This window comes from Passer montanus, unplaced genomic scaffold (assembly GCF_014805655.1).
Source record: "Passer montanus isolate IOZ18808 unplaced genomic scaffold, ASM1480565v1 scaffold53, whole genome shotgun sequence".
NCBI classification, from domain to species: domain Eukaryota; kingdom Metazoa; phylum Chordata; class Aves; order Passeriformes; family Passeridae; genus Passer; species Passer montanus.
Genome location: NW_024370263.1, coordinates 4,588,919 through 4,610,436, shown reverse-complemented (window position 1 = coordinate 4,610,436; position 21,518 = coordinate 4,588,919). Strand labels below are relative to the sequence as shown.

The 21,518-nt window shown below is 52.8% G+C and overlaps 3 protein-coding genes across 8 annotated transcripts in view; 2 read left to right on the top strand and 1 right to left on the bottom strand.

The window, feature by feature from the left end:
• MYO1H (myosin IH) overlaps positions 1 to 1,814 on the top strand; it is a 29,951-nt gene extending 28,137 nt beyond the window's left edge. For both annotated transcript variants that reach the window (XM_039724336.1, XM_039724337.1), the window contains exons 31-32: positions 612 to 711; positions 1,275 to 1,814. In XM_039724336.1, the coding sequence (XP_039580270.1) occupies positions 612 to 711; positions 1,275 to 1,298 (124 nt within the window). In that variant the 3' untranslated portion in view covers positions 1,299 to 1,814. The remainder of the gene's footprint in view (positions 1 to 611; positions 712 to 1,274) is intronic.
• A 46-nt stretch (positions 1,815 to 1,860) lies between these two features.
• Positions 1,861 to 15,186, bottom strand: KCTD10 (potassium channel tetramerization domain containing 10). Of its 2 annotated transcripts, none has more exons than XM_039724339.1 (7): positions 15,064 to 15,186; positions 12,316 to 12,529; positions 7,952 to 8,121; positions 7,387 to 7,473; positions 6,756 to 6,808; positions 5,777 to 5,972; positions 1,861 to 5,181 (listed from the first exon to the last, which is right to left on the bottom strand). In XM_039724339.1, the coding sequence occupies exons 2-7, from the start codon at positions 12,521 to 12,523 to the stop codon at positions 4,963 to 4,965; spliced, it is 933 nt and encodes a 310-aa protein (XP_039580273.1). In that variant the 5' UTR covers positions 12,524 to 12,529; positions 15,064 to 15,186; the 3' UTR covers positions 1,861 to 4,962. The 2 variants fall into 2 exon arrangements, with proteins under 2 accessions (XP_039580273.1, XP_039580272.1); XM_039724338.1 differs by lacking the exon at positions 15,064 to 15,186 and adding an exon at positions 14,291 to 14,432.
• UBE3B (ubiquitin protein ligase E3B) overlaps positions 14,402 to 21,518 on the top strand; it is a 20,828-nt gene continuing 13,711 nt past the window's right edge. For 3 of the 4 annotated variants that reach the window (XM_039724334.1, XM_039724331.1, XM_039724335.1), the window contains exons 1-12: positions 14,569 to 14,711; positions 15,175 to 15,257; positions 15,668 to 15,860; positions 16,209 to 16,329; positions 17,092 to 17,151; positions 17,477 to 17,581; positions 17,671 to 17,767; positions 18,445 to 18,530; positions 19,206 to 19,288; positions 19,792 to 19,897; positions 20,552 to 20,672; positions 21,259 to 21,436. In XM_039724334.1, coding sequence (XP_039580268.1) covers positions 15,700 to 15,860; positions 16,209 to 16,329; positions 17,092 to 17,151; positions 17,477 to 17,581; positions 17,671 to 17,767; positions 18,445 to 18,530; positions 19,206 to 19,288; positions 19,792 to 19,897; positions 20,552 to 20,672; positions 21,259 to 21,436 — 1,118 coding nt within the window. In that variant the 5' untranslated portion in view covers positions 14,569 to 14,711; positions 15,175 to 15,257; positions 15,668 to 15,699. Of the gene's footprint in view, positions 14,540 to 14,568; positions 14,712 to 15,174; positions 15,258 to 15,667; positions 15,861 to 16,208; positions 16,330 to 17,091; positions 17,152 to 17,476; positions 17,582 to 17,670; positions 17,768 to 18,444; positions 18,531 to 19,205; positions 19,289 to 19,791; positions 19,898 to 20,551; positions 20,673 to 21,258; positions 21,437 to 21,518 lie in introns of those variants that run through there. The other variant, XM_039724332.1, reaches the window with a different exon arrangement.

Here is a 21,518-nt window from a genome sequence, read left to right as displayed (position 1 = left end):
AACTTATTTCTAGGTGATTGTACTTTAAACCCACTTTTTTTTTTTCAGTTTTCTGATGTGACCTGGGCATGAGGTCATGGCTTTAGTGGTTCCACAGGGGATCCCATTAGCCTCAGGAAAGCCAACTGGGAAGCTGTGGGTCACCTCAGGACAAATGCTCCTCTCCCAGAAGGATTGAGGAGGCCCAAAATGTGATTCCTCCCAGTCCCAGCCCTGAGCTCCTGGCAGGTGGATGCAGTCCATGTCTCCAACCTCTCTGGGAATTGGAGCTGGCAGGTGAAACCTGCACTTCTGCTCCAGCTTTTCAGCCTGGCCTTTGCGTTTCAGCTCTAATTAGATTTGGTGTGCTCAGTGCTTTCCTCCAGGTCAGATCTGCTTAGCTTCCAGTGCTTAATTGCACCAGGAACACTCAGAAGCCCGGGCTGGGCAGCCTTGTTCCATTCATCAGCCCCTTGGGCTCGCTGGGATAATGCAATTGTTTAGGAAATTCACCTAAGCTGGAGGCTCTGATCTGCTCCTCTAACAAGATTTGCCCAGGGAACAGAAATAAAGGGGGTTTGGAGTAAAACCTCTTGTGGGGAGAGCTCTGCAGGGGCATTCTGTGCTTGCAGCCTCCGGTTCCGCGTGGGCTCCGGGAAGGAGGGGACCATGGTGTTCACCGTGGGGCCAGAGCCTCAGGTCTTCAAGGACAAAACGGGACAGCTGACAGTGGTAAGGCCTCAGCTGAGCACAGGGAGGCACCTGCTGCTTCCTCCTGTGGATCTCCAGCTGCAGAGAGCACAGCCCCCCCTTCCTGGGAGTCCAGGAGGGACTGTCCCCTCCCAAGGCAGGAGGTGACCACCCTGTCAGTGTCACCTGCATGAGGTGATCCACGACAGTGCTGGGAGCTGCAGCTCCAGGGATTGTGCAGGAACTGGCCCAGGGATGGGGGAGCAAGGCTGGCTCCTGGTGTGGGCACTCAGAGAATTTAGTCTGACCCAAACTCAATGTGCACCAGAAAAATGAGGCCTCAGCGGGTGTTTTCTACCTCTTGTTGCCTCCCTCAACCAAGGGTTGGGGTTGGGGCATGGAGGGAAGGCACTTCTTGTCACCCAGGCAGGTCCTCTGAGGAGGTGACAGCTCCAAGGAAGAATTCCAAGTGGAATTCTCCATCCTGCAGATGAGATGGAGGGAATTGTCTCTATGTACCAATGGGCAAATAGAAACTCACCACCACCTCTCTTCCCAGGCATCTTGAGAATTCCTGATTTAATGGCTCCTTCCTCTTCTTCCAGGTGTCAACCCCAAGAAAGTCTTGATGAGAACCAGTTCCTGTTCCCTTGGCTGGGAACAGAAGGAGCCTGCAGGATGAGACCAGCCCTCACATCTCCCCTGGAATCTGATGCCACAGGGCTGCTGTGATTTGAGAGTTTGTTTGCATCTTTTAGGCTCTTTTTTTATAGCTTAAAACTGTTCAGCTATAGATAAATAAAATCCCTGATGTTGCTGTAACGTCCCCAGAAGGAGACGCTCCTTACGTGGTCACAGGGACATTTATCCCCCAAGTTCCAAGGTAAAATCTCCATCTCTGAGAGGTCAGGAAGGATTAGGACAGAAGCCAAAAGGCTTCTGTAGCTGTACTTTGACTCACTATGCAGGAGCACTGCAGGAAATGCAGAGCAGTATTAACCCAGGTCTAAAACCAACTTTTCTCAAGGCAGACTGACCAGAGAGAATCCCAACCCTCTCCCACAGGGAGGGCTGGGAGGTCAAACTGACATTAATTAGGATGGAGATCTGATATTTCATCCCAAAAGTTCCTCCAGCCACACAGCCCATGAGGATATCGAGCTCCAAGCAAGTAATAAAGTGACTCGCATGTAAATATGAAATATCTTCTAATTTATTGTGTTATATTAAAAAAAAACAAAAGTACATATTGCAAACATCAACCATACACTGAAATCCAGCTGAAGCTTGTTCTGTGCAGAAGTCTGGACAGGTGGGAATGATTGTACAGAACAGGAATTTGCTGTTGTCCATGAAACAATTCCATTAAGACTGAAAGGTTCTACCTATGCTTTGCTCTAAGGTAGGATGGAAGCTTGGAGCCTTGCCCAGGTGCTGCTCAGGGGATCCAAACCTGCCTTGGGGTAGTGCAGGAGCAGCTGCTTTGGTGCTACAGGGAGAGAGAGGTGGGAAAGGGGCACCAGGGCTGGTCCCTGTCCCCTCCTCGTGCAGCCCCACCCGTGTCAGGAGCTGGGAGGGGACAAAATCCCTTCCCCAGGGGGACTTTCCTCAGTTCCCCTGGGCTGTGCTGGCACTGCTGGTGCTGGAGGATGGAAGCAGCCAGCTCTGCTCTCCCTGGCACTGGGAGGCAGGGAAGGATAATCTGAAGAGCTGCTTGTGCCCAGGACACCTGCCCTGAGCCCCCACTGCACCTGAGAGCTCAGAGTAAAACCATTTAGAGTAACGAGGCTCAGGGCTGAGAGCATTTGTGCAAGGGCATGACCAGGGTGTGCCCAGAGCAAGGACAGGGGCAGCAGGTAAAGGACAGGCCCCAGGACAGCACAGCTTGGCTGCACCCTACAGAACCCTGAGGGTGAGCTCAGGAGTGAGTTAAGACACAGTCTGCCCACAAATGCAGTAACGAAACTGAAATGGAAACTTTAACTCTCCTGGAGTGACTTTGCTAAACCAACAGCTCTACAAAGCACTGTACAAAGATTAAAAACAGCCCTCCCCTGGTTTTTAAGAACTTAGTTTGCATAACCTGAAAGGGAAAAGCCTGAAGCCAGTTAAGGATCTATTTACAGAGAAGTTAATCATGTAGCTGTGACCTGTCAGGTGCTTAGTACTGGTGTCACCTCCTGGGGCTGAAGCTGCTGTGCCCCACAGGACTGGATTTGGTCTGGGGTCTGCAGGCCAGCACAGCTGGGGGTGAGCTGGAGAGCAGCTCCCAGCTGGAGTGAGCAGGGTTTGCTGCAGGACTGGTGCTGGTCCCTGGTCACCCTCTGCTGAGACACAGCCTCCACCCCAAGGGCTGCTCCAGACGCTGAGAAGCCCAGTAACAGCCCAGTAATCAGCAGTAAGTGTCAAAGTACACAGTGCTGGAGAAACAACAATCCAGGACTTCCCTGCCTCGCCCTCAGCTCATCCCAGCCCTGAGGGGAGAGGCACTGGCTCCTTCCCCCTCTGCACTGCCCTAGAGGGTGCTGCAAACAGGTTTAAGCACAACTCAAACTGGAGGCCCTGAGGTGTCAGGACAGAGCTGAAGCTGCTGAACCCCAAGGAGACTGTGGAGCTCTCAGTGAACAATCAGCAGCTGCAGGAGAAAGAGGAGACAGGTACAACACCCCCACCTGCCACAGCCAGCAGCTGCCTGCAATGTGGAGAAGTCTTTGGTTACTAGAAAGATGGCCTCAGATTAAATTGAAAATCTTTGAGCTTTACTTGATGATCCAAAACTGAACAGCCACTTCCTGGTGTGTTTCAGCCTCTACCAACGAGCTCTGTGGAACAGAAGAACGTGGCTGGTGCTGCTGCAGCACCGTTGCTTTTTACACTGTTCCCATGTCCTCAGCAGCCCTGAGCCAGGAGCAGGGATCCCTGGAGCAGGAACACAGAGCTGCTGCTCCAGAGGAGTGTGGCTGTTGAAGCCAGTGCTAAATATTCCAGAGAAAGGGTCAAAAGAAACTCTAGCCCAGGCAGAGTGCTCTGGTGTCACCCATGGGTGCTGCTGCAGTGCAAGTCTAACACTTCCTACCTCAGGTTTCTCTCCCTGCCAGGACTGGTGACCTGAACTGTCACAGCTGTGACTCTGCTCACCCCTATGGAATGACACCCCACCTCCCACCACTGTCACTTGACTCCGCAACAGGCAACAGGAGACAAGGAGGTAGATAAAATATTCATTGACAAGAGAAAAGCACTTGTAGAAAACCACAGTGCAGTGGCCTTCTCCATGCTCTGCCCTTCCACACACAGCTGCCATGCTGGGAGGATTTGGAACAGCCTCAGGGTGAAGTCAAACAGGGAACATCTGCCTCTGGGTCACTGCCTGCTTCTGTTTCCCCTCACTCAGAGCAAGGCAACGCTCCTGGATCAGCTCCAGAAGGGAACCAGGGCTGCTGTCCCCCACCAGCACCCCCCAACATGGGGGGACTGAACTGCTGTGACTCCTGGTACCTGAGAGCTGCTGGAAACCAACCCCTCAGCTGAGATCCAGGCTCAGACAGAAGCTCTAAGCACTGACCAGCACCAACAGCACTCCTAGGGAAAGCAACCATGGACAGTTTGCTCCTGATTCTCCTCCTTTGGGCGGAATTTTAACCTTGAACTTTAGGGATAAAACAGGGATGGGTGTCCCCAGCTCAGTGCTGCAGAAGCTCCACTGAACCGTTGGAGCAGCAGATCCTGAGAGCTGTGGGGAACCTGAGGGAGCAGCCCCTGCTCCCTCCCACGTTCTGAGGGATCTCTCTGCTCCCAGCACTCCAGGAACCTCATCAGCCTGTGTATTTGTTCTTTGGGGAGTCACCCAAGGCACTCCCAAGCTCTCTCCCAGGAGGCAGGGAGCTGTGCAGCAGCCCTGGGTCCAGGTCCCTGCCTTTCCCCCCAGCCCAGGAGGGTCAGGGAGTGCCTGGAGGGAAGGAGGGTGGCTGGCTGACCTTTTGTTTGCTGTTTTGGTTTTAAAGTGCAGGATCATTACCAAAGTCACAGGAAGCCAGTCCTCCTCCTCTCCAGCACAAAACAGCAACGACAAGAGTGCTAAAAATTCTGGGCATTTCTCCAGCTGCTCAACAGGCCCTTCCAGGCTGCCCAGTAACCTCATCGATCCTTGCCCTACAACTACCGCATTTAAATACCCCAAATAACCTAGAGTTTGTTACAAATCCCAATTTACAGACTGTGCTGGGCAGGAGCTGCACTGCCTGGTCCTGCTGCAGGGCAGCCCCTTCCCCAGAGCTGAGGGGGTCCCCAGGCTCACTGGTGCAGGTGGGCCCTGTCATCCGGGCGCTTGATGTGGATCCTCCGCACGCGCTCGATGCGCTCCCGCTCCTCGTCCTCCTCCAGGTGGTGGGAGCGCCCTGCAGCCCCTCCCGTGGCTTCCAGGAGGGCATTGTCCGGCCCCCTCCCATCCTGGGATTCGTACAGAAGAATGTTCAGGGTCTCCTCGTAAATCCGGGCTTCTGGGAACTCCACCTGGCAGGCAGGGAACAGAAGGTCACTCACTGCAGGTTTTACCTCGGTTTGGATTCCTGACACCTGGTGTTACAGTTCCTCAACTGCACCCCAGCCACAGAAATCCTTTCAGGCACAATCCTTTCTATTCCATTTTTTTGTTTCTGAGTCCAACAACAAGTTGGGTTTTTACCAGAACCAGACAGATCTGTCCTGGGAAAGGGAAGAATATAGGGAAGGTGTACCATTGCTGCATCCCTCCTTACATGGGGGTGTAGAGCCAGGGAATGGTTTGGGTTGGGAGGGACCTTAAAGATAATTTAGTTCCATCCCTAGATCATCTACTTGCAACTGCCAAACCCAAATATAGTTTGTCTGAAGATAGAGCTGGACTGAACATTATGGATACCACGATGCATTATGGAATACCACAGGGCTTTATGGAATATCCCAACTGCCCAGTGCAGGCAGCTCCTGCTGCACCCCCAGGATGAGCTCCAGCTGCTGCTCCACTCTCAGTGCACTGATTAGCCTCCAGAGGTGCTGAACAATGACAAAGTGCCAGCCTGTTCAGCTGTCAGGGTGCCAGGCTGGAGCATCCCCAGTTTTCCTGTACCTTGGTCTGCTTCTTCTCAGTGGCATAAACGATGGAGGTGCAGCAGACCTCGGCGATCTTGCGGCCCTGCCCGTAGAAGGACCAGCAGCAGATCTCATCCCCAATGACATCCTTGATGAAGAGCACCCTCCCGTTGAACCTCAGGGACAGCTTGTCAAAGAGCTCAATGTTCTTCAGCATGTTGTCATCAGAGTTGCTGTGGGAATGGAGGCAGCAGCAGGAATTTAGAGCACATGGAAAGAGTGGGAGCAGTGAGCACTGACAGGCCTGAGATCCCAGATTCCTGTGTCACAGAATCCCAGGATGGTTTGGGATGGAGGGACGTTAAAGCCCATCCAGTGCCACCCTGTGACACGGGCAGGGCACCTTCCACTAGCCCAGGTTGCTCCAAGCCCCATCCAGCCTGGCCTTGGACACTTCCAGGGATGGGGCAAACTAAAGAAATTAATTCTTATTATTTCACTACTACAGGCAGGAAAAGCTGAAGCAGCAGCCATACAAAAGCAACAGCCCTGTCAACAACTGTCCAAGGCCATTTCACCCAGGTGCAAAATCCTATCAGCCAAATCAAACCATTCCTGAGCTCAGCACCCTGGATGGGCACTGTTATGTCATGAAACTTATAAGGGAATAAGAGAATGAGGACAAGGCTCCCAGATTGATGATTTCACCACTCACTGAGCTCCCTGTGTTCAACTACCACACTGCAGTCCATGGGAATGCAGACAGCACTTGGCCAGGAGCCTCTGCCAGCTGCACCTATGGATCAGAGGAATTCCTCTGGCACAGAAATAGCACAGGCTCAGCCTTCCATGGATGGCAGCAGACTCCCTTCTGACTTCAGTTTGAAATTAATTGGGAAAAAATGGAGTGCCTGCCAACACCAATCTGTCATTGAGTCGGGGGAAGAAAAAGGAAACTTTTATAGTGGATTTTAATGTATGAAAAACTTCCAGCAATTCCACGTGAAGTCACTTACCTGGTGTAGGAATATTTGTTGTTACTTCTGTTATAGAGCAGCTTCACTGCTGGCTGTAAGAAACAAAGCACAGATGAGTTCCAGGGAGCACAGCCTGAGCTGGAACCTCAGCTCAGCCCAAGGCCCCACAGAGAAGCTGCAATGACAAATTCCCAGTGGGATTTCTGTGGTGTTGCTGCAAACCTGTGATGCACAGGTTGGCAATGGGGCTGCAATCCCTCCTGACCCCTTCTGGGACTGGATCCTCATCTATTCTTATCTTCCCTCTGTCTTATCAGTACCCCCTGCTATGTGCAGGGACACCTTCCACTATCCCAGGTTGCTCCAATCCCTATCCAGCCTGGCCTTGGACACTTCCAGGGATGGGGCAGCCACAGCTTCTCTGGGCACCCTGAGCAAGGGCCTCACCAACCTCAAAAGAAGAATTTTTTCCTAATATCCCATCTAACCCTGCCCTCCTGCAACTTAAAGGCATCACCCCTTATCCTGTCACTCCATCCCCTGTCCAGCACTCTAGTTCTGTTGGAGCCTCTTTAGGCACTAGAAGGAGCTCTGAGGTCTCCCCAGAGCCTTCTCCTCTCCAGGATGGGCACCCCCAGCTCTCCCCATGGCACATCCCAGTCTCTCTCACCTTGTTGGAGGTTGCAATCAGCTTCTGTTCCTCCTTGGAGGAGGTGATCACCGGGACCTTGCAGAAGGGCTCATACGCATCCTTGTTCTGTGGGAGAAGAACCAAACAGCAGCTGAGTGACAACAGATCCCAGGGCACACCCACATTTCCTGGGAAAGAGCTCTGCTGAGGGATCAGTGTCCAGTCTGTCCCTGTGGTGGTTCTGGACTGTGGCTGGCCAGGCACCATTCTTCAGGGAGCACCTGAGGTGTCCATTCCTGTGCTCCACCACTGAATGTCCTGTGCCCAGTTAAACAGCAGGATCTGGCATGGGGCTTCTCTCAGACAGGATATCAGTAACAATGGCATCAAACCCAAGATGGGAACCTCAGGGCATAACAAAGAACGCAACAGGACTCCCAGCAGCCCTGGGAAGAAGCTGGTTTTCCTAGATGTGACCAGACACCAGCAGATGGCAACACGAACGATTCCCATTTCCATCCCATCCACATGAAGACCAGGAGAAAATCCTGCTCTGCCCAGATGCTGCTGCCCACCCCCAGCTACCCCTGAGCCCCGTGCCCACCTGCAGGGCTGCCTGGCATTCATCCACCAGCCCCTGCACCAGGTAGTACTTGGCCTCAGCCAGCAGCTCCTCGATCTCCCGGCGGCTCTCCGGGAGCGGCACGGCCCCGTCCCGCAGGTAGTTCAGGATTGTCCCAAAGTGCTTCCCACAGCGGTCGATCAGGATCCAGCCTGGGGACACAGGAGGACCACAGTAAGGACAAGCTGAGATGAACGTGGCTAAAGGCCTTGGCAGAACAAACTGGTGAAGGACATGGTGGAACAGGGAGTGTGAGGATGGAACGGGGAATGCGAGCAGGGAGTGCGGCACAGCTGGAGCCTGGGACCGTGGTGGGAGGAGAATCATGGAATGGTTTGGGTTGGAAGGGATCTTCAAGCCCATCCAGTCCCACCCCTGCTATGTGCAAGGACACCTTCCACTAGCCCAGGTTGCTCCAAACCCCTGTCCAACCTGGCCTGGGACACTTCCAGGGATCCAGGGGCAGGCACAGCTTCTCTGGGCACCCTCAGCAGTCTCACATGGAAGAATTTCTCCTCAATATCCCATCCAGCCCTGCCTCTGACAGTGGAAAGCCATTCCCCCTTGTCTCGTCCCTCCATGCCCTTGCTCAAAGTCCCTCTTTCAGCTCTCCTGGAGTCCCTCTAGGCACTGCAAAGTGCTCCAAGGTCTCCCTGGAGCCTTCTCTTCTCCAGAGAAGAAAAGAGCTACCACCAAAGCTGTGGGTGCAGCATCCACATTTCACCTCTCGCTGCTGGGATCAGGCTGGACCCTGGAAAAGTCAGGAGTGCCAAGGCTGGAGTTTCCCTGAGTGAACAGATGGCCACTCTCACAGGCTGAGGCTCAGGAATGCAGCGAGGAAACGCTTGTGGGGAAGGAGTCATATTTTGGACAAATAAGGAAAGTAGGTTAAAGCAGCCCCTGTGTGCTCTGCATGAATGGAATTACAAGGAAAAGTCTGAACATTTGGTTCAGTCTGGAAAGGGAACATGGCCTTTTCTGAGGGAAAAGGAGACACTCTGCAGCAGCTCACTCCAGCCTTCCCAGCTCCCTTATTCCTGCTGTCCACAGACAACACAAAGTGTGCTCCAAGTGTGATTTTACAGGCTGGAACAACAAACTAGAGAAAGAAATGATGGAACAAAGGACTGATCCAGACTAATGGCTAATCCAACTAGAACAGAAAAAAGCCCATTTGGCAGTGCAGAGTATGGAAAGCAAGAAATCCAATTTTAGTGGGAGATTTACTGAAAGGTGTCCCTGCCCAAGGCAGGGGTGGAACAAGGTGAGCTTTAAAGTCCTTTCTGACCCAAACCATTTTGGGATTCTGTGATAAAGCGGAAGTACAAGCCATGGTAATAAACCAGGATATCCATATTCCACAAATGCAGCTACTTCCCAAGCTCAGTGGAGCACACAGGAAGGTAAAGAGCCAGTGAGAGCAGAATTACCATCCCCAAACTCTTCTGTGATTCCTCACAGGCTGCAAAAATCTGCTGCAACTTCATGTTTACAGATGGTGAAACTGAAGCAGAATTGCTCATTTTCATGTGGGGGATGAGAAAACACTTCAGTAGCATTGCAAAATCAGGGTGACCACTAGAAGAACTTTAAAAACCCTTCTGCTTCCCCCAGACAGCCCAAAGGAGATGAGTCACAGGGAAGTGACCCTGGTGCCACTGGGCCACAGCAGAGCCAACAAGTGGGCTGAAGTCTTTTGGAGTAATTTTTTTAATGCAGTGTTCCAAAAACATCCTGTGATCCATTTAGGAACATGGACATGGAATCCATGGGCTGTATGGAACCATGGAATAGTTTGGGATGGAAGGGAACTTGAAGTTCCAACCCCCTGTCATGGGCAGAGCCACCTTCCACCATCCCAGGTTGCTCCAAGCCCTGTCCAACCTGGCCTTGGACATTCCAGGGATGGGACAGCCACAGCTTCTCTGGGAATTCCATCCCAGCCTCTCACCACCCTCACAGGGTGGATTTCTTCCCAATACCCCATCTATTGCCCCTCTGGCAATTTGAAGCCATCCACCACTCCAAACCCTTGCAAATAGTCCTTTCCCACCTTTCTGTCAGCTCCTTCAGGCCCTGGAAACCACACTTAGGTCACTCCAGAGCCTTCCCTTCTCCAGGCTGAACAATCCCAGCCTTTCCCTCCAGCAGAGCTGCTCCATCCCTCTGATCTTCCTGGTGCCTCCTCTGGGCTCTCTCCAGCAGCTCCAGCTCCTCCCTGTGCTGGGCCCAGGGCTGGGGCAGCTCTGCAGGTTTCCTAAGAAACATCTGTCTCACCTGGGCAGAGGGGCAGAGCCTCCCTCTCCTCACTGCTTTTGTCCATGGACATATCACACCTTTAGAAATCCATCTTTATTTTATGGGAATTCTCAGGGACAGGATGCTAAAACCAGCTAAAACCAGATATTTTCCAACCAAGCCCTGGCAGGTGAAACAGGAGCCTGACACTGGACACTGCCTGAGGCTCCACTCTCTTATCAGCAGCTGGACCAGGAACAGCTTCCTCATCAACAGCAGCAGGGGGTCAGGGAAGAAAAGAGAATTGGAAACAGGTGGATGCACCTGGAAAACTCACATCCTTCTCCCTGCTCATTATCATCCAAAGAAAATGTTCCAAATATGCTGATTTGCTACAGTTCATCAATAATTTCTAAGCTGAAAGCAATCATCTGCCACCCACAGCCAGAGAAGCACAGACTTTTCTCCTCCAGCCTGAGGAAGAGCAGGTTGGAATTGTTCAGCTGGGAGGAGGAGCTGGGATCTGAATCCCAGACACAGAGCAGGACCCCGTGTGCCAAATTCCAGACTGGTTCAACCCAACCCCTTCCATCTGCTCCCCAAGTCTGGCTTCTTTTCCTAAGAAACATCTTGTTTGGTGCCAGGTTTTGGGTGTGACCAATGAGGAGGATTTTGAAGAATTCCAGATAAAAAGTGTTTCCTTTAGCAGCCCCAGTGCTATTGTCCCAGTTTTCAGGCAAGGGGAGATAAAGCAAGAACTGCTGCAATGGGAGTGTCTGTGTTACAACATACAGGAAGTATCAAATTCCTCTTAAAACACTAACTGGTTCCATGGAACAATCCCACACACACACTGTGGGAGTCACAGCAAAACAAACTTGGGATTTTAAGTCCCAGACATGGTATTTTAGTGGGAGAAACTCCAGTTATCCTCAGATTTGAGGTGCAAACAGCACCTGCACTTCCAGAGCCTCTGAGCCCTGGGAATGGGATGTCCCAACCCTCCTGTACCTGCCCAGGACACTGGGATCACGCCAGGGTGAGTTTCCAAAATGAATTTGGAATTTCCAATCCATTTCCAACCATGGGAAGTCTGGAATTATCAAATTCAGCACAGCAGCTTCAGGGAGGGACAGGAAGATCCAGCCCAAGTTTAGCAAAGGGAGAATGTTCACAACATTTCACTCCTCCAGTGTTCCCAGTCCAGGTGTTGATTCCCATTTGACAGATTTTTTTTTTTCCCAAACTGGACCCAGTGTTGATTCCCATTTGACTTTTTTCCAAATTTGACCCACAGACTGACTTTTTCAATGCAACCTCCATGTATCCAGGATAAGTATCCCAGAGACCCTTTAATCCAGAGCCCCCAATCACAGCATCCACATTCCTGCTTTATCCTGGCCTGGGATTACACCTGGAACAACACAGCTTTGTTTTCCCCAGCTTAAATATAAAGACTTCCAGCTAAACCAGGAATATTCAGCTAATCAGGCTGTATTTTTACATTTTTTCCCTTCAAATCCACTTCCTCTTATCTCAGGAAAGCTTATCATAAACCTCTAAACACACTGTTTTAAAGCACTCAAAACTCAGTCCACCCTGTACTGTATTTTCCCAGCTGTATAATCATGGAATCATGGAACAACAGCATGGTTTGGGTTAGGAGGGACCTTGAAGATTATTTACTCCACTCCTTGCCATGAGCAGGGACACTTTCCATGATGCCAGGCTGCTCCAACCTGGCCAGGGACACTTCCAGGGATAGGGCAGCCACAGCTGCTTTGGGAACCCTGTGCCAGGGCTTCCCTCACATGGAAAGACTTCATCCCAATATCTAATCCAAACCCATTCTCTTATCCTGCTACTCCAGGGCTTTCTAAATATTCTCTCAGTGGCTTTTGTGGCTCCTTCAGGCACTGCAAGGCCACAGTTAGGTCACCCCAAACCTTCCTTTTGTCCAGACTGAACAATCCCAACCCTCCCTTGCAGGAGAGATCCTCCATCCTTCCAACCCTGCTAAGAGAAGTTCCTCTGACCTTCCCACAACCCCTGTGACTTTCCCTGCCCAGGAAGGACACGGAGGGCACCAGGAACACCCCAACCCTTACCTTCACTGTCCGTGAGCACCTCCATGCGCCCGCTGAACATGGCCTTGAGCATGGTGTCCTGCTTGGTCAGGGTCTGCATGGTGGTGTAGTACAGGGCCCCCCCCACGTTCAGCTTCACGTACTTGGAGCTGGGGCTGCTGCCCTTGAAGGACGTCGTGCGCGTCGCGGCCGCCGGCACTGCTGAGCTCACCACGCTCTCTCCCGACATCTCTTCCTGCAGGGAAAGGGTGCCCGGCTCAAGGAAGGAGCTCCCAGCTCAAGGAAGGACTTCCCAGCTCAAGAGTGCAATTTCCAGCTCAAAGGAGCAGCTCCCAGCTCAAGAAAAGGACTTTTCAGTTCAAAGAAGGACTTCCCAACTCGAAGGAGCAGCTCTCAGCCCAAAGGAGCAGTTCCCAGCTCAAGGAAAGACTTCCCAGCTCAAGGAAAGACTTCCCAGCTCAAAGAAGGACTTCCCAGCTCAAAGAAGGACTTCCCAGTTCAAGGGAGCAGCTCTCAGCTCAAGGAAGGACTTTCTGGTTCAAGGAAGGACCTCCCAGCTCAAAGGAGCAGCTCCCAGCTCAAGGGAGGACATTCCAGCTCAAGGAAGGACCTCCCAGCTCAAAGGAGCAGCTCCCAGCTGAAGGAAAGACTTTTCAGTTCAAGGAAGGACCTCCCAGCTCAAAGGAGCAGCTCCCACCCTGGCAGAGGGACAGCCCTGCTCCCACGGTGTGTCTCACCCCTGGGCTCCTCCCGTGGCTCTCTGTGTGAAGTTCTCAAGTGTTTTAAATGTTTCACTCTCAGGAACTGAAGGATACTCATGGACACAGCCCCTGTTTTTTCCCGGGGAAAAGCCCTGGGAATGCTGAGCTGGGTTTTGCACTGCAAAGGCAACGCTTTCCCACAACAACTGCTTTCATTTCTTACACAACTCCACAGCTTAAAGCTCTTACTCCATCAATAATCTGGGACAGAATTGGGCAATTCCCAACACACACAAGTGGAGCAGATGATTCCAAATGCAGAAATCAACAGATTCCCCAGTGCTAAAATGCAGAACATCCACAGGTTTTCAAGGCTTTTTCCCTTGGAGCAAACAGGGAGAGCACACAGGAGCTTTTCTTGCCCTCCCACAGTGCTCAGAGCACCAAAACCCAGCCGGACCGAGCAGCCCGCAGCCACATTCCTGTCACCTCCTTGTCACCGAGGTCACACTGGCACCGGCACAGGGAGGCTCAGCACCACAAATGCCCCCAGAGCCGCTAAACCCTTAATCACTTTGAGCCTCCTTTCCCTCAGGATGGGACGGGGTGGGATAATTAACCCCTTCCATCCCAGCTCCGGGATGAGCTGAACCGAAGGATTTTTGCTTCGCTGCCAGGAAGCTCCCAAAGGAGCCGGAGTTGTGCGGCACGGGAGAGGGGCAGGGACGGCCTGGAGATGATCCCATCATCTCCGGGATGCACAGGCAGCAACCTCAGCTCCCCCGGAACCGGACAACCCAGCTCGGGCAGGAATGAGCGCGGGGCTCCCGAGGGGATGGAGCCCCCCACGACCCCAAATCGCAGCCCTGCGCTCCCCAAACCACGGGGCACGGGCAAACCGGACCGCGAGCACCGCCACTCCCGGGGATCAGACTCCCCCCGGGACCCCTCTCTCCAGCCTCGAGGGATCCCGGGATCCCAGGAATCTGCCGCTCCTCACCACCCCCAAACCCTCACCCCAACCTCCCCAGGGCAGCGGCTCCCGCGGGCAGCACCGCTCCCCGCAATCCCCGGCCCCTCCGCCCCCCTCCCACAGCCCAAAGCCCCCCTGAGGCCCCCGGCCCAGACTCCCTTCACCCCCCTCACAAAGGCCGCAGCCCCCTCAGCTTCCCCCGCCCCGCGAGGCCCGGACCCCGCAGCCCCTCATACCCCGTTCCCCTCAGCCCTCGTCCCCGCGGGGCCCTGAGCGCAGCCCAGCGCTGCAGGCCCGTCCCGCGCCGCCCTCTGCCCCTCACCATGAACGGACCGAGCCCCTCGGAGCGAGCGAGCGGAGCGCCGGGCGGGGAACTTCCGCCCCTCGCCTCGCTTCCGGCGCCGCCCGGGTGCGCCCCCAAACCCGTCCGATGGCCCGCCGGGCCCCCCGGGCCGCTGCCGCGCCGCGCCGCCGCCTCACGGGCTTGGCACGGCTTGGTTCGGCTCGGCTCGGTTTGACCTTCGCGGTACCACCGGCACGCAGAGCTGGGTGTGCTGCCTGCGCCCAGCTGGTGAGCGGGCCGGCGGAACGGCAGCGGCGGGGCGGGTTGGCGGCCGGACGGGGAGCGCGGACGCGGGGGCGAGGAGGGGGCTGCGGCCGCGGCCTGGTCCTGAGGGGGAGCCGGGAGGGACTGGGGGCGTTCCGGGGCCGCTCGGCCCGGCCCGGTGTCCTCCGGAACGAGGGTGAGCTCCTGGAGGCTGCCGGCAGCGGCGGGGCCCGGCGCGGCGCGGTGGGAGCCTGGGCCGGGGAGGCTGCGGGAGGGATGCGGCGCTGCCAGAGGGGCTGAGGGGGCTCTGCGGCTGCCAGAGGGGCTGAGGGGGCTCTGCGGCTGCCAGAGGGGCTGAGGGGGCTCTGCGGCTGCTCGGCGACTCCTGGGAGCTGCAGCCCAGGGTGGCTACTCGGGGGTGGCACCTGCTCCGGCTCCCGGCGGCCCGGGTCGCTTTGTCCTTCCGCGCTGTCACACACGGAGTTATCCCTGCCCTCCTGTGCTGGTGACCGCCGCCGAGCCGCGGTGCTGCTTCTCCTCCCACTTACCGGTTTCCTTGCGGGTGCAGCGGGAGGTAAATCGGGTCCAAAGGACTCGGAACTGCGGAGGGAAAGTCTAAGTCCCCAAATCAGCCGCAGGGAATGTGCTTGTCCATGCAGGAGCTGCCCGAAGCCTCTGGACGGGGATCATGTGAGTGTGTAAATGAGCATCACACGCTTCCCTTGAAGAAGTGACCCCTCAGGTGAGTTCTTTGTTGCTGTTTTTAAAGCTCTGGTTGACCCTGGGTGTTTTATCTGGTGAATGGCAGTAAATCAGTGTCCCTGGTGCCCTTTGCCTCCTGTCCCTGGCTGGAGAGTTGTTCTTACCTGTTACCAAGGAAAGAACAGAGGCTGGACAGGGGAGGTGGAGCACAGTGTCAAAACCCCTGATTTGTTTGTTTTTCCACTTAAAACCTCCCAGCCTGCAGCAGGCTGTGGGCTGTGCTGGAAGGATTCCCTGCCACTGTTTTTGTGTCCCTGCTGCAGCCCCGTGACCGTCACTGGGGTTTTTTTCATCCCACTTTTCCCTCTGCTGTCAGATTCTCCCCTCCCCTGCAGGCAGCCAAGAGCACCTTTCTGTGAGCGTTTTCTCCACTGTGCCCTGGTGTTGCAGGTGCTTGCTGCGAGGATCCTGCTCCCCCAGCCATGTTCAGTGCCAGCCAGTCCTCCAGGGCGCAGTTCCTGGACAAGGCGCGGCAGGCGCGGGAGGAGCGGCGGGAGCTGAAGGAGAGGGAGAGAGCTGCAGTGCAGCTCCAGGCCCTGGTCAGGAGGTTTCTGTGTCGCTGCCGCCTGCAGAGGGACATCAGGTGTGTGGGATTTGTGGGGCTGTGCAATGGGTTGGCTTGGGAGGGTCCTTAAAGCTCATCTCATTCCAAACCCCTCGCTGCTTTTCACTATCCCAGGGTGCTCCAACCTGGCCTTGGACATTTCCAGGGATGAGGCAGCCACAGCTTCTTCCACCCTCACAGGGGAAGGATTTCTTCCCAATATCCCATCTAACCCTGTGCTGTGTCAATTTATCTCCATTCTCCTTTTTCCTGTCATTCCAGACCTTTGTAAAGAGTCTCTCTCCATCTTCCCCCTGGGCCCCTTCAGGGAAGGAATTCTTTGCTCAGTGATTGCTTTTTAACTTCTTGTTTTTCCCTCTTTGCTAGGAAAGAGGTGGAGGATTTCTTTGGGACAAATGAATGTGGCTCAAGTAAAAGAAGTGCCCTGTCTGTGTTCAGGATTGCCAGGAAGCTGCTGTTTGTGTTCAATCCCAAGGAGGACAAGGAGGTGAGGACGCTGCCCTGACATCCCTCCATGCTTTTGGGGACAGGTTAAATATGTTTAATTCCTTACTCAGTGATCTTGGGGGTTCTTGCAATATATTTTGCCTTCAGCAGTGTTCTCTCTGACTCCTGGCCCTTCCTGAAGGATTGAAACAGGAGAAGCCTTGAATTTTTCAGCAGTGGTTCTGTATTTGGGACATCCTTTAATGGATGTTTCTCCTGCTGACTGTGCCAGCTGAGCAGTGCCTGGGGATTTTGGCACACCTCAGGTCCCCAGGCAGGTGCATTGGCACAGCTCCCAGAGCTCTGTGCTGCCACAGGGAAGGCTCTTTGTCCCCCAGCAGCTTTTCTCACCATGCCCTGAACTTGTGGGTTCAGAGTGAAGCCTTGAAATGATGATCCCAGGAAGCTGTGAGGGCTGGCTGGAAGGAAAGCAGCTGGAAGGTGGAAAGCTGCATTCCAATGGCAGCAGCAGTGAGGGTATTTTAATCTCTGTCCCATGGAAATCTGTGCTCAAATGCAGTTTTCTGTAGGTGCAGCACCCAAAAAAAGCCCTGTGTGCCAAGGAGGGAATCCTGCACAGCAGCAGCAGTGTGATGTGTGTGCTCCCAGGGAAGGAGCCATCAGGATTCCTGTAGGGAATGTCCTGGGAACATTTGCTGATTTGAGACAGAGAGATCTTCCTCCCTCTGCTGAGCTGTTCTTGTGCTTTTCCAGAATAGCCCTTCCTGTAGTTAGAACTAATCCCACCTTTGGATTTTCCCAGAGGTTTGAAAAGCTGTGCCGTTGTATCCTGAACAGCATGGATGTGGAGAACGAGCCCAAGGTCAGCAGGGGGTTTGGTTTGGACTGGGGAGGGCTTGGTGGTCGTTTGTAACTCTCTCTGTGTGGGGATTTACTTTGCTAATATGTAATTTTAAGCTTTCACAAGCCCTTGAGCACTGTGGAGATTCCACAAGGAAAGTTTGGACAAGTCCTGGGATATTTTTACTCTGTGCAGCCACAGGAGTTAAAGCGCATTTGGTTTCTGGGGTGGGTGATGTGGGAGTTTGGGGAGAGGAGCATCTTGGTCCCACTGCTGGGTTCAGTCCCCAAACTCTGCCCAGCAGTAGCACAAACCCTGATCCCTGTGTGCATCCCCCCCTGCTCAGGTGTGGTACGTGTCACTGGCACTCTCCAAGGACCTCACACTCCTCTGGATCAAACAGATCAAAGACATCCTGTGGTTTTGCTGTGAATTCCTCAAGCAGCTCAAGGTAAGGACTATTCTTGTGTTGTCTCTCCCTGCATTTGGCAGGTGGCAGAAGGCTCAGTGCTTTGTTAACTCTGCTGTTTGTTATCCCAGCCTGACATCCTGCAGGACTCCAGACTGGTGAACTTGCACCTCACAATGCTGGTCACCTTCACAGACACTTCCACCTGGAAAATCCTGCGGGGAAAAGGTTGGTGCATCCAAGTCTTTAGGCCACTGATTTGGGACTTGGTGTTAAAATCTACTGAATGCTCGGCACATGTTCCAGAGAAGCTGTGGCTCCTCCATCCCTGGAAGTGCCCAAGGCCAGGTTGGAGAGGGTTTGGAGCAACCTGGAATAGTGGGAGGTGTCCCTGCCCTTGGCAGGAGTTTGGGATGGGATGAGCCTTAACATTCCTTCCAACTCAAACCATTCTGGGATTCTGTTTCTGCAGAAAAAAAACAGTTGCCACAAAGGTTCATTGGTTGCCACAAGGATTTATTCTGCTCCTGTGTTTGCCCAAAACAAGGATTCCCTTGGGATTAGTCTGGTTGCCCTTGGGATTAGGCTGTTTTCCTTAGGATACCAATAGCTGCTACAGCATTTTTATAATATTCCAAAAACGCCCACACAAGAAGTGTTTATAGGATAAGGGAATGCTCTTAGCTCTGGGGTTTTGCAGATGTAGAAAAGGCAGACAAGTAGTAAAAGGAAATGAGACTCTTAGAGCCTAAACAATGCAGTGTGAAGTGCTGCCAGAATGACGGGTTGTGTAGAAGGACAAGCACTTTGTGCCAGGAGGGCTCGGGCAGTGACCAACCTTCCTGTGGGGGAGTCAGAGTGGGGCTGTTGTGCTGTGGGAGTGACATCAGTGCTTTAACCCAAAGGTGAGACCCTGAGGCCTGCCATGAACCACATCTGTGCCAACATCATGGGCCACCTGAACCAGAAGGGCTTCTACTCCGTGCTGCAGGTCAGTCTGAGCTGCCCCAGTCCCAGCTTCACCCAAACCAGCCCCAGCCCTGCCTGTGCCCCTCTCCTGAGGAGCTCTTTGGGTCTGTGCTGGGGTCTCAGGGATGAGCTGCTGCTGATTTGTGCATGATATTATTTTTCTCAAGCAAAGCAAAAATCTCTCAAGTTTCTCAAGTAAAGCAGTGTCCCCACCTGAGACCAAATCCACCCTTCCCCTTCTGTCACTGCTGCTGAACCTAAATCCTGTTTAATCACCTCATCATGAGATGGACAGGGACAAGTCCTACATAATTTTGCCAAACTTTGCAGCTGCCACATCGTATTGGTTGGGTTTGTTTGCTGCTCTGCTGGGAAAAGGAACTGATGTAATGAATCTTTTAAATAAGAATTACATTACCAAACTCCGAGCCTTGCCTGTTAATTTTTAAAGCCTGTGAGCACAGGTTCTAGGGAAATAAGTCCTGCAGAGTGTCTGATTTCATTGCAGTATCTCTCTTCTGCCATTATTAGCCTGAAGCCCTTCTAGTTCTGCCAAATATCTTGCAAGAACTGGATTTTAGGCTGCTCTGATGTTTTCTCTGCATTAAATAAACTTAACGTCTTTCAGGAGTAATAGTATTTTTTTTTTCTGAGTACTACAGGGTTTTTATATTTTCATTTATTTTTTCCAATCCAGATTTTGCTAACTAATGGCTTGGCAAGATCCAGACCTTCCCTGTCCAAAGGTTCCTTGACTGCCATCTTCTCCCTTGCCTTGCGGTGAGTCAGCTGGAGCTGCCTGGGGGATTTGCAGCCAAAATTCTCTTTTTTTTGTGGGATTTTTTTAAGACTTCTCATTCTTTGAGTGGTTTTGTGCCATTGAGAATATCACCCTGAGGAAAGAAGTTGCTTTAGGCAAATGGCTCACTTTGCTGTCACCCTTTTTCAGATTAGAGTGACTTTGAGTCAGGAATTAGTGTGAGCCTAAACTTGAGGGTGCACTTCAGTTCAGGGTGAGCTTGTTCTGAGAACAGAAGTGTGAGGGAATGATCTTTTGATCTTTTCCATGGGATGCTTCAAAGCCATGTTGGAAAGGGCTTGGAGCAGCCTGGGATAGTGGAAGGTGTGGGATGGGCTGAGCTTTATGTTCCCTTCCAACCCAAGCCATTCCCTGTGTCTCTTGCTGAGAGAATTCCCAGGATCCAGTTCTGGATGGCTCAGTTGGAGCCTATGATGCTTACCCAGGTTGGGTTGAGCTCTGAACTCTCTCTCTCTCTCTGTAGCCCTGTGGTTCCTGCACAGTTCTCAGACAATCTGCTGAGGTCCTTCCTGATCCATGTCATGTCTGTGCCTGCTATAATGACTCACCTTGCTACTCTCACCCCTGAGGTAAGTGGGTGATCTCAGAGGACTGATTATCACACCAGGCCACTTGTTACTTCATTTTACCAGCTCTTGGAACAGAGCTGTGGCATTTCTCTTTGCCAGTTTCAATTCTCTGTTGTGAGCCTTACAAATACTCTGGATTTCTAATGCAGAATTATCAACACTAGTGGGATGATGGGCTGAACTGCCCTAAAATACCTAAATAAATAAATAATAAAGGCATATATGACCCACAGCTTGAATTTTTCATGTCCTTGCTCTTCCTTTTCCATAACCACAGACAGAGCCAAAGCCAAAATCACCTTTTTGGGTGGCAGAGGCTCTGTGAGGGTGACAAGTGTGCTGCCCACTAACCCAATTCAACCTGCTTGGTGCAGACAGGCAGGTTTTGTGCCAAATGGGCAAATCCTGTGTTCTTGCAGACAGAACATTGCAAAGGTCTGGCTCCATCTCCAGCATGCCCTGTTCACCTGCCAGGGGTTTTATTTCCCAGCCCAGCTCCGTGTCAAGCACTCTGTGGGGCAGAATGTTTGACACTAAAGCAGCCTCAACTTGCTGCTTTATTTGGGAAGAGGAGGCAGTGCCAATGCTGCTGGCAGGTCAGGAGTGGGAATGTGCTGCTTGCCAGCCTCAGTGGCCCTCCATGCTGTGTTGCAGCGCCTGGCAGTGATGGAATCCCACGATCTCTTCAGGAAGTTCATCCTGTTCCTGAGCCGGGAGTCGCAGTGCCGGGATGTGTGCGTGTGCCTGGAGGGCAGTCACACCCTCTGCTTGCTGGGTGAGCACCTCCACTCTTCTGCTGGGCTTGAAAAAGAGTCTTGATTCTGATCTTCTTTTTCCATGGAGAAGAGCTGCTTCCAGCTCATAATTTTTAATTGTTATTTTGATAATTTTCTCTAAATGATAGCTGAGGTGTATTTTGGGATGTTACAGACAAGGTTTAAGACCTTTGCAAAGGGAAGAAGGGCCAGAGATTTGCTCTTGTATCCATGTCATGCATCATCTCTGCCAGCTTTTCATTTGGACTCTGAGTGTGGCAGACTTGGATCTCCCTCCCCTAAATGCTGCTACATATTTAAATTCACATTCCTGCAAAAGTAACAAGATTACCAGTTGGGACTCTGAGATAACCGTGGGGTGTAGCTTCTAGTAGTTTGTAGAAGGTGTTGGTGGGAAGGTGGCCAAAGGGACCTGGCACCTCAGGGGTTGCTGTGTGCTGGAAATGGCTTCCTGCAGGGTGGCCTTTGAGATCACTGCTGACACAAATCCTCTCCTGGGACTGGGAGAGGATTCACTTCACCTGTAACCCCTGTCCCACAGCATCTGTTCCTCCTTAAGCCTTGCTGTGCTGGTCCTTCCTCCAGGCAATCTGGTGTTCCTGGGCTCCCTGAATGACCAGGTGCTGGAGGAGGAGACAGCTCATTTTGTGGGGGTGCTCATCCACATGCTCTCCTACTGCCAGAAGTATGTGTCCCAGAAGAAATCCAACCTCACCCACTGGCACCCTGTGCTGGGCTGGTTCTCACAGACTGTGGATTATGGGTGAGTGGGAAGGACCTCACTGAGAAACATGATGAAGCCTCTCCTTTTATTTTTAATTTTTTTTTATATGTTGCAGAGTGTT